This window comes from Onychomys torridus, chromosome 3 (genome assembly GCF_903995425.1).
Source record: "Onychomys torridus chromosome 3, mOncTor1.1, whole genome shotgun sequence".
NCBI lineage: Eukaryota > Metazoa > Chordata > Mammalia > Rodentia > Cricetidae > Onychomys > Onychomys torridus.
The window spans coordinates 144,635,435-144,647,299 of NC_050445.1; the positions used below are offsets into that span (position 1 = coordinate 144,635,435).

Sequence of the window (11,865 nt, forward strand, 5' to 3'; positions counted from 1 at the left end):
TTAAACTTATTATGTAGAGGGTAAATAAGCATTTGTATCAGTTATACCTGGCTTCATAATTCTGAAGAATGTGAAGCATATTTTGAATAATGGCATGTTTTTTCTGAAAATAATATTAAGAGACTGCTATCGACAGTTTTTCGTGTATGTTTTTACATGTCCACAAACACAAATAATCTCTAATTTTGTTGAAGTAGATATAAATACTTTCTTGAACTTTCTTTAGAAATAATTCACACACAGTCCTTTTTTCAAAAGCAATAGGAAGCACAAAATGCTACAGACTCTGCTACTCGTCACTCCACATCTCTAATATTGGCTGAAGGACTTCAAGGTTTCGGTTCTTTCAGCCAGATCCTTGTTCGCACCTGAACCACCACCAACACAAAGGCCTGTTTGATCTTCTTGTTTCCCCATATCAGTATGTAGGAATGGCTTGAAGGATACAAGGTGCCAATAACCTGGCAAATCAGGTGTACTGGATCATCCAGAGATGTCATGTAACTGTAACCTGATATGCTTAGAGACAGAAGGAACATGGAATATAACAACAGAAAGGAGATCACAGCTTGCAAAGCCTTAATGTGGGCCATAGTGCTTGGATCCTGGGATCCTTTTCTGTAAAGCTTCATTGTCTGAAGGTGTTTACACAGAGAATAGATTAACAGCAGAAGACAGATCATAGATGTGGTGAAGGGAATGACATTGTTCAGAGTGAATGTTGTCAAAAGTGTAAGGTTTATGACATAAGCCAGTTTGGGCTTCCCAGTCAAGTTACCTCTGTGACCATCCACTTGGACTTTTCCACATGTGGTTGTCATCACAAGATTAGGAAACAAAATCACCAAACTCCCCAAAAGTACAACTACAATGACATTCTTAATATTTCTCTTCAGGCCCAGAAAAAGAAAGTTCGAGAAATTGCCTATCTTCAGCAAATACAGTATGCTGAGTATAGTTGCCAACCAGGTATTAAAATGGTTGATTACAGCCCAAGCAACGCAAATAATAAATTTTACTTGTATAGTTAATAAAGCTGGATTAAACACAGTTGAGCACCAATTCATTAACATAACCCAAAGAAAACCGATCCTGAAGATAGCCAGAGCAGTGAGAATTCTATCAGCTAAGGAGATTTTTCTTCTCTTGATGAAGTCAGTACAGTTCACCAGGACAATGAAGACATTGGCAAAGCTTCCAAGAGTAATTTCTGCCACCATTGTGATGGCCGCAATGCTGAGAAAAACACTCATCACGTCTCAGCAAATAATATTTAAAAGACGAAAAACGAAACGTAGCTCTCGTGTCACTGGTTATGATTTTGTGAACACTCTGATCCCTGTGCTCTTCATGTATGGTTAGTGAAGATCATGCTGTGTTTAAATACCATGGCCAATGTCAAATGAGAAAGCACCCCCATGTGCTGGTGAATGAGTTTGGCGCTGTTTTAATAGAAACAAAACTACTTGCAAAAGAGTTCAAATGGATTTCTACTTAGACAGCCTTCTAAGTACTAGTGTATTTCAGCACTGAAGTTAGGAGGGAAGGTACATTCTCATTTGCAAGCATGCAAATAAACAAATACATGGTTTTATAGTTAAACCAATTTCCTCCTAGTTAGGCCAACCATAATTTGTATTCGTCCATGTTACTGATTTGCTATTAAAATTTTAAAACTCAGTACAGTGATTTTGCAATGAGTTTGTAAATCCTTTATTCTATCTTAGTTATACATAGAATTATTACTAATATGGATTCCTGTTAAATGACAGATTTATGTATTAAAAAAATTGGAAAATTTCCCAACTGAATTGTCAAGACCTTTGCATGGGACATCAAGGAGGCTAATACTTCATGAAGTCTGACAACTGATGAAAACACCTATTACCTCTTTTTTCCTCAAATGCTGACAAAAGCTTGTGTGCACAGTGCTTGCATGTCCTCACACATGTGCACTCCTCTCTCATGCATCTCTCATAGAAGAATCATTGTAGTGCACTCTTCTAAATTGAAAGCTATTTGCAAAGATAGCACATTAAGTTTAAAGTAGTCATTCGTTGCACTTCAAGCCATTTGGTCCATAATAAATACATGTAACAAATAAATACTTCCAAATATAGTACCGTAGTTAGACATTTATATTATTCTATTAGGTAGAGTTAATATTTAAGTATATTGGAGCCAGGCGATGATGGTGCACACCTTTAATTCTTGCACTTGGGAGGCAGAGCCAGGCTGATCTCTCTGAGTTCGGAGCCAGCCTGGTCTACCAAGTGAGTTCCAGGAAAGGCGCAAAGCTACACAGAGAAACCCTGTCTCAAAAAAAAATCCCTAAATAAATAAATAAATAAACAAACAAACAAATAAATAAATAAATAAATTTGATTCAAATAATCAATAGTATTTTAAAATTTTCTTTCTTAAACACTTTTTAAATTTTATTTTATTATTTTATGTGTATTACCTGCATGTATGTTGTTGTACCACCTGTGTGCCTGGTGCCTGAAGGGTGGGAGCCTCCACGTGGGTCCTGGGAGCCAAATCCAGTTCTTTTTCAAGAATAAGTGCTCCTAACCTCTGAGCTAACTCTCTAGCCCCAACAGTTTTCCAAAGATTTCTCAAAAAACATGTGTTTCTTACTGGGGAGTTAAGGCTTCATATATGAATATTCAGCTTTTATGTAATTGATTTTGATGACTTTGTTTTTAAGATTAGTAGATGTTAAAATAGGTTAACTTATGAGTTCTATTTTTTTTTTCAGTTTTTATAATATAATTGGTTTTAGAGAAAGCTGTTGAAGTCACAATACAAAGATGGAAAACCCGGCAGTTGGCCTCACATGGCTGTAATACAGACCTTTTAAAAACTGCTTATTACTTCAGTATACTTATCAGTAAAATGAAAATAAAAATAGTATCTTCATTATCAACAACAGTGACAATCCCCTCCTAAATTGAAAACAAGCAAAATCATAAAAATATTTCAAATAGAAACTGCTTTTTCAGAACATTTTTCTATAAGAAAAAAATTATAAATTCATCCAATAATAATAATTTTCCAGCAGATTAAGCACACTTGCTGTGTTTGCTTTGGAGATGGGTTTGATGGTCTTCTGACACGTTTTGTTTTATAAGATTTGGTATTGCTGACCTAAAATTTCAAAACCTCTTAACCTGGTTTACTAATAATAGAATAATATTATTCCCGTATAAAACACACAAATGTAAATGTGTTTGCTCAAGTAAACCAAATAAGAATCTTGAGGCAGATAGCTGTCAGGTGTGATAGCGCATGAGCATATCTCAGCACCTGAAAGGCAGAAATAGGAGATAACTTCAAGTTCAAGGTCAGCTTATCTGGAAAATGATCCCCATGCCCACCAAAGCTACAGGAACAGACCTTGCCTCAAAAGAAAACAAAAATTAATGTATAACAGTGATTATTTCTGTGGGATATTATCTTAAATTAATTTCTGCATTCATATTTAAGACCTTAGATTAATGCTAAACAGTAAATTAAATGTTTGGTGGAATGTTAAAATATAGTTGCCAAGATTAGTTCATTGAGCTATAAGACTATATATAGTTTTTACTTTATATGTTGTGCAGTAACTATTTGCTGACACCCACATACTTACTGGTCTGAAGGAATTAGGACAAATTTCAGGGTCAGAGTATCTGTTCCCTGTAACATTATCTGCTTAGCTTTCTAAAAAGCATTAAAAGTTCTCCACCGACATTTTCCACCAACTGTAGAGAGCTAGGATTTTCAAATTTGACACAGAACTTATAGATAATATCTTTGGCAGCGATGGTCCTGTTAGAGCCATTTGGAAGTTACTATAAATTACACAAATTACATATTTTTACAAATTTTTTTTTCCTTTTTTACTTTTTCATATAGTATAGATTGGTGATGCTTATTTTTATACTCTCATTTACAGAATAAAAATGATGGAGGAAAATGATCACATAATTAAGGGAAGCATTGTAATCATCAAAAATAATGGATATAGGAGAAGATGTAATTATGAAGGTGAACAAAATTTTGCATTTCTTAATTTGATTGATAGCTTGACACATCATACGTAAGTGAGTAGAATATAACCTACTTACCGGATAATTTATTTTCAAAATTAGTATGCCAATAGTAAATAACATTTATGGAAGGATGTAATCCAGGGTAGATGTTTGGCTCAGATAAAAGTGATATAGATATAATAGGATGAAAGGGTAGATTTATGAACTTACTTTTAAAGAACAACAACTTGTTTAAAATATCTTACATTGGTATAGATTTTAGTCTATTGATACAAACTTAAAGTTAATTTTGTTATACTGTATATATATTTCTACTCTCATTTGAGGTATTATGTTTATGCAGCTCATTTAGATTGTAATGGATAATTAAGAAATACAGATCAAGTAGTCTTCTATGATAGTCAAACTTATAGTCATGTTAAGTTTTCTAGGTATACATAGATATATTGCAGATAGACAGGTAATCTTCAAACACTTCAAAGGTCTACAGAATATGGCATTTAAAATATTTTTAAAATTTAGACTTTCTGGACAATGAGACATATCTGATCCTGGCAGCACCAATTTACTTCAGAGAGGAGGATGGGCATTGAAGACACTTCATATGGAGTTTATCTTCACCTTGGCAAAAATAGCCATTTGGACAAGAAACTGTTCTTACCTGGACTGCTTGATCAACTGGACATGCAGGACCCATAGAAAGGTGACCAATGAACTTTGCTTGACAAAATGGTCCTTCAGGTTCCTGCTTCACAGAGGAAACTGCCAGACATTCTACAGGACATTGAAAAAATGACCAAAAGACTCTAGCCCCATGGGCTAAAGACAAATGCCCCAAATTTACAAAGGAACATTAGGTGACTGTCCAGGCTGCCAGCTGTTTCTGTCTACCCTACAAGACTCCCGAAAGTTGCTTACATCCTTCTCCCATTTCTCAGGTAATATTATATTCATCTGAGGTCCTTGATGTGGTTGAAGACTAGATAGTTATAATTTTCTCAGTTATGATAAAAGGTAAGTTAGATATAAAACCTAAGACTCACAATATAAGATAGATAGGATATCTTCTTTAATATTGTAACTGTAATTCTTGCTTGATAATTGTTTTGTTATCTGAAATTTTACTATATAAAAGTTAAAAAAAAACCTTGCTTTTTGAAAAAAAAAAGAAAAGGGGAAGTGCTGTGGGATGTTCTCTATGTCAAATGTGTTGCTCTGATTGGTTAAAATAAATAAAGTGCTAATTGGCCAGTAGCCAGGCAGCAAGGATAGGGTAGACAGGACAAGGAGGAGGAGAATTCTGGGAGGTGGAAGTCTGGGGCAGGGAGACACTGCCAGCCTCTGCCATGAGAAGAAAGATGTAAGGTACTGGTAAGCCACGAGCCACATGGCAAAGTATAGATTAATAGAAATGGGCTAAATATAAGAGTAAGAGCTAGACAACAGTAGGCCTGAGCTAATGGCCAAGCAGTTTAAATAATATAAATGTCTGTGTGTTTATTTTATAAGTGGTTTGTTGGACTAACAGGGCTTGGCAGGGGCTGGAGAGAAGGACTCTAACTACATAAAAGACTAATACAGACCAAATAAAAGATTTCACCCATGTCCCGCTTAGTGAACCAATGAGTTTCTTTGGGTTGCTTATGGGAGGATGGGTCATGGATGACTTATAGTAACATGGGTGTCTCTGGATAGCTGCATCCATGAGCAGCCTATCTCAGTACCAGGCAGGACTTAGGAAAGATGCTAGGCTTGTTAGTAGCTCAACAGTAAGAAAGTCTCCCCTTCCCAGTGAATGTTATTGCTTAAATAACCTTGAAGAGAGGACTTGAGCCTTGTGCATCCCAGGAGCATTCTGAACCTTTTGTTTACTTTCCTGGTATTATGAGCTTCTCCCATCCCTCTAAGTGGGACTGTTTCATCCTAAAGGAGAGAACAATAAGACAGAAGCTGCTAATTTGCCTGGGTTTGGACTGAGTTCTTACACTAAGCTCAACAGACCAAATAAACATGCTATATCACTCCACATCATTACCCCAGAGTTGTTAAAATGAGCAGGAGGGCAGATAGAAGACAGAGGAAGGACAAGAAGAAGAAGAGGAGGAGGTGAAAGAGGAGGAGCATCAGAAATCGCTCCAACTGGCCAGTTTTAAAAAAAATATATGATTTTAAGAGAAAAAGTCCTTCTGATTTTACCTTTGAAAAAAATAATTGAAATGATCACTTTTTTGGTTTTTTGATCAATTATTGATCAAATGCTCAGTGATCAATCTTTGCTTTTGTTTTTTTATATATAAATCCTTGTTTTTCTTAACTGTATTCTGTCTATAAAGCTAAAACTCACTCTCAGAGCATCAGAATGCATATTTCATTTTGCAGAATAAGGAATCCTTCAAAACTATATTTGCAAATAAGAGCCATTAAAACCTGTAAATTTGTAGCAATATTGTGTCTTGACATCAAAGAACTTGAATAGGGTAGAATCTAAGGCTAGGTTGGAGAATTTCTCTCCTTGTATTTGTTTCAGGGCTCTGAGTCACAATCTTGGATAGAAATATAGTATATAAAGAAATAGAGCTGGTTCAATGATCCTTTGCTTTCCCAACTGTTTCAGCTTGAGGAAGTTTACTCTTGAGGAAGTAAACTTAACTCACAGAAACAACAAAAGAGGACAGTGTTCAGTTTGCTAGAGAAAAGCCATTATCATTTGAATTGATTTGTAATGCAAAGTAGATGACTAACTGTGGTGGTATTGTGTTCCCCCCAAATATTGTGCACCCTAATAAACATATCTGGGATCAGAGAACAGAAAAGCCACAATATTAAACATAGAAGTTAGGCGGTGGCATTCACACCTTTAATCCTAACATTCCAGAGGCAGAAATCCATCTGTTCAAGGATACAGCCAAGCATTGTGAATCATGACTTTAATCCCAGGGAGTGATGGTAGAAGGCAGAAAGGTACATAAGGCATGAGGACCAGAAACTAGCAGCATTTGGCTGGTTAAGCTTTTAGGCTTTGGAGCAGCAGTTCAGCTGAGATTCATTTGGATAAGACTCAGAGGCTTCCAGTCTGAGCAAACAGGATCAGCTGAGGAACTGGCAAGGTGAGGTAGCTGTGGCTGGTTCTGCTTCTCTGATCTTCCAGCATTCACCCCAATAACTGACCTCAGGTTTGATTTTGTTAATAAGTACCTTTAAGATTCATGCTACAGCTAACATAAGAGGGATCATTTCTTTATTAAATGGGAGGTTTTTCTATTTTTTTCTTTTGTTTTTTCAAGACAGGATTTCTCCATGTAGCCCTGGCAGTCCTAGAACTTGCTCTGTGGAACAGGATGGTCTTGACCTCACAGATTCACCTGCCTCTGCTTCCTGGGTGCTGGAATTAAAGGCTGTGCCACCATCCCCAATAGTTTTCTATTTTTAATTTTAGTTAGAGGGTAAGGATGAGCTCCAGAGAGCTGAATAAATATAGTAAGTCAGACAATTTCAGGCAACAAGTATTGATATCTGATTTTAGAAAACTAAATGGAGATGCCTTTCCTACCTGTCCTGAGGTTATGAGAACTATTGTGGTGGCTTTCTATTTAGTGAGATGTCCAACTTTTGTCCTGATATCTTCAGGCCAACATTGTCTTTAAGATCTACAGCAAGAAGCAAATACAGGGTTTCTCTCTAGCCCATGGGGTCAAGCTCAAAGAGGGGATTCAGTTGACCTGTATTCTTCTCTTATTAATTATACTACTGTCATTGACAGATATTAGAGAGTCTTGCCCAGACTGCCAAGGTCATAATCAAATTACCCACATAAAATTCCTATAATAAAAACCATTGGTTATGTATCTATGTTTTTTGTATCTGCTACTTCATGTTTACTGATAAGCACACATCACACAGCCTCTTTTCTGGTGCATTTATTATTTATGGCTTTAAAATAAACTACTCTCTCAAACTTGGTAGCTTTAAGCAATGGGATTGAGGCAAAGCTTAGCTAAGTACAACTGTCTCTATTTTAATATGGTCACATTCTCACCGGGATCACTGAGGGCAGAAGGTACAGGTCAATACACTTTCAAGCTCACTTGGGTATTGTCAGGCTTCAGACATATATTCACTGCATGTTGACCAGAGAATCTGTCTTGTCACATAGCCCATCCCTGGGATCACTCCCAATACAGCAGCTGGTTTTCTTCAAAGTAACATAATCAAAGAAAAAGAGAGATGCTGTGGACATAGCTCTGTATGCTGTGAATTTGTTGCGCTGATTTGTTAATAAATAAAGTGCTGATTGGCCAGTAGTCAGGCAGGAAGTATGGGGTGGGACAAAGAGAGAGAAGAATTCTGGGAACAGGAAGGCTGAGGCAGGAGTAGCCAGCCAGACACAGAGGAAGCAAGATGTGAAGGCAGAACTGGGAAAAGGTACCAAGCCACATGGCTAAACATAAATAAGAATAATGGGTTAATTTAAGTGTAAGAGCTAGTCAATAGTTAGCCTGAGCTAATGGCTGAGCAGTTCTAATTAATATAAATCTCTGTGTGTTTAATTGGGTCTGAGCAGCTGCAGGACCAGCAGGTGAGAGAGATTTGTCTTGACCTCAGGCCAGGAAAACTTCAGCTACAGAGAGAAAATATGGCTCCCATTTCATATTCTAAGAGTGGGTAGAAGAAGCAATATATTCTGTTTTCTCATAGCTGTGGAAGATTGAGACCCAAAACCATGGTACCTGGAGACTGAGTTTCTTCAATGTTTACTCTACTTGGCTGGCAGATGTCTTCTGAGATGTCTCCTTGTGATATTAATTGACTCTATATAATGTGTGCCTCAATATAGTCTTCTTATAAAGACACCAGTCACATTGGATTAGGACCCACGATAATGAACCCATTGTGCCTCAGTTTCCTCCTCGAGAACCTAAATGGAAATATGATCATATTCTGAGTAACTGAGATTTATATAAATTTGGTGAGTGTACACCATTCAGTTGATAGGAAGCGCCCAAAACAAGCATGGCCTGGAGTAAGATGCCCACGTATTTGTGCTATTCTCATTATTAGAAGTGAATAAGTCAAGCTCATACTCAAGGATATGGCATCCACAAAAGCATAGAAACCAAGAGGCACACTTATTGGAGACCCTCTACTGAACTCACTGAGAGAGGAAAACCATCATTCAGTTTTGCAGTCTGGGAGATCAGTTCTCAATGCTGCATCCAGGGTTACTCAAAAGAATGCTTCTCAGGTCCAAGGGCTAGGAAAATGTTTTTTATCTATAGTAAGTTTACACATGAACTGCTTAGGTCATGCACTTTTATTCTTCTGCTTACAGTTTAAAATTTCCATGGCTTATATACACATACATTAGCAAACTTTGGCAATAACAAAGGTAATAATGCTATTTCTCAGGATCACAAATCATTCCTTGTAGATATGAGTGTAAAGTTGACAGTTTTGATTAGTCACCCATTGCAGCTATGGTCATAAAAGTTTTGTTTATAACACATCTCATTTTTAAATACTTTTTATTATTATATTTGTGTTTTAATTTTGCACATCAGCCATGGGTTCCCCTGCCCTCCCCCCTCCCGTCCCTGCTCCCAACTTCCCCCCAGCCCCTCCCCTCCATTCCCATGTCCTCCAGGATCAAGGCACCCCTGGGGATTCATTTAAACCTGGTGGATTCAGTACAGGCAGGTCCAGTCCCCTCCTTCCAGGCTGAGCAAAGTGTCCCTGCATAAGCCCCAGGTTCCAAACAGCCAGCTCATGCACTAAGGATAGGTCCTGATCCCACAGCCTGGATGCCTCCCAAACAGGTCAAGCTATTCAATTGGCTCACTTATCCAGAGGGCCTGATCTAGCTGGGGGCTCCACAGCCTTTGGCTCATAATTCATGTGCTTCCATTCATTTGGCTATTTGTCCCATTGCCTCTCCAATCTTGGTCTCAAAAATTCACACTCTTACAGTCCCTCCTCTTTCCCTACAATTGGAATCCTGGAGCTCCACCTGGGGCCTGGATGAGGATCTCTGCATCCACTTCCATCACTTGTTGGATGAGAGTTCCAGCACAACTATTAGGGTGTTTGGCCATCTGATCACCAGACTAGGTCAGATCAGGCTGTCTTGACCATTGCCAGCAGTCTACAGAGGATATATCATTGTGGATTTCTGGGGACCTCTCCAGCACTCTGCCTATTCCTGTTCTCATGTGGTCAACATTTATCATGGTCTGTTATTCCTTGTTCTCACTTTCTGTTCTTGATCCAGGTGGGATCTCCTGCTCCCATAAGCTTTCATTTCCTCAAATCTTGCACTTCATTACTCCCACTGTTGTCCAGGTTGTTCATGTAGATCTCATCCATTTCTCTCAAATTGGGCTTACTGTGTCTTTCCTAGGGTCCCGTTTTCTAGGTAGCCTCCCTGGAGTTGTGTAACAGTCTAGTCATCTTTGTTTTACATCTAGTATCCTACTATGAGTGAGTACATACCATGTTTGTCCTTCTGAGTCTGGGTTACCTCACTCAGGATGATTTTTTCTAGATCCATGCATTTGCCTGCAAACCTCATGATGTCATTGTTTTTCTCTGCTGAGTAGTACTCCATTGTGTATATGTACCATATTTTCTTTATCCATTCTTTAGTTGAAGGGCATCTAGGTTGTTTCCAGGTTCTGGCTATTACAAACAATGCTGATATGAACATAGGTGAGCAAATGCCCTTGTGGAATAATTGAGCATTCCTTGGGTATATGCCCAAGAGTGCTATAGCTGGGTCTTGGGGGAGAATGATTCCCAATTTTCTAAGGAAGTACTACATTGATTTCCAAAGTGGCTGTACAAGCTTGCATTCTCACCAGCAGTGGAGGAGAGTTCCCCTTGCTCCACATCCTCTCCAACATAAGCTGTCTTCTATGTTTTTGGTCTTAAACATAATTAAACAACTAAACATACAGAATAAAGAAAGAATATTAAGGGCAGCAAAGGAAAAAGGCCAAGTGACTTATAAAGGCAAACCAATCGGAATAACGCCTGATTTCTCAATGGAGACTTTGAAAGCCAGAAGGACCTGGACGGGGATATAATGCACACACTAAGAGACCATAGATGCCAGCCTAGACTAATATACCCAGAAAAACTTTTAATCATCATAGATGGAGTGAACAAGACCTTCCAAGACAAAACCAGATGTAAACAATACTTATCCACAAACCTAGCCCTACAGAAAGTACTAGAAGGAAAATTCCAACCTAAGGAAGTTAGAGACACCCTCAAAAACACAGACAATAGATAACACCACAGCAGTAAACCCCAAAGAAGAGAAGTACACACACACTACCACCAAAAAATAAAAATAATAACAGGAACAAACAATCAATGGTCATTAATATCCCTTAATATCAATGGACTTAATTCACCTATAAAAAGTCACAGACTAACAGAATGGATATAAAAACAGGACCCATCTTTCTGCTACATACAAGAAACACACCTCAAATTCAAAGATAGACACCTCCTAAGAATAAAAGGCTGGGAAAAGACTTTCCAATCAAATGATCTTAAGAAACAAGCTGGTATAGCCATCCTAATATCAAGCAAAATAGACTTCAAACTAAAATCAATCAAAAGAGATGATGAAGGACATTATATACTCATTGCAGGAAAGATCCACCAAGATGAAGTCTCAATTCTGAACATTTATGCCCCAAACACAAGGGCACCCACATATGTAAAAGAAACATTACTAAAGCTTAAATCACATATAAAACCCCACACATTCATAGTGGGAGACTTCAACACCCCACTTTTACCCTTGGACAGATCGGCCAAA

The 11,865-nt window shown here is 37.8% G+C and overlaps 1 protein-coding gene across 1 annotated transcript; it reads right to left on the bottom strand.

Moving 5' to 3' along the window:
* Window positions 1-329: 329 nt before the first annotated feature.
* On the bottom strand, window positions 330-1,352 carry LOC118580315 (taste receptor type 2 member 136-like). The gene is given in 1 exon segment (XM_036181977.1): window positions 330-1,352. A coding segment is annotated over 1 exon segment (1,023 nt).
* Between the last annotated feature and the right edge of the window lie 10,513 nt (window positions 1,353-11,865).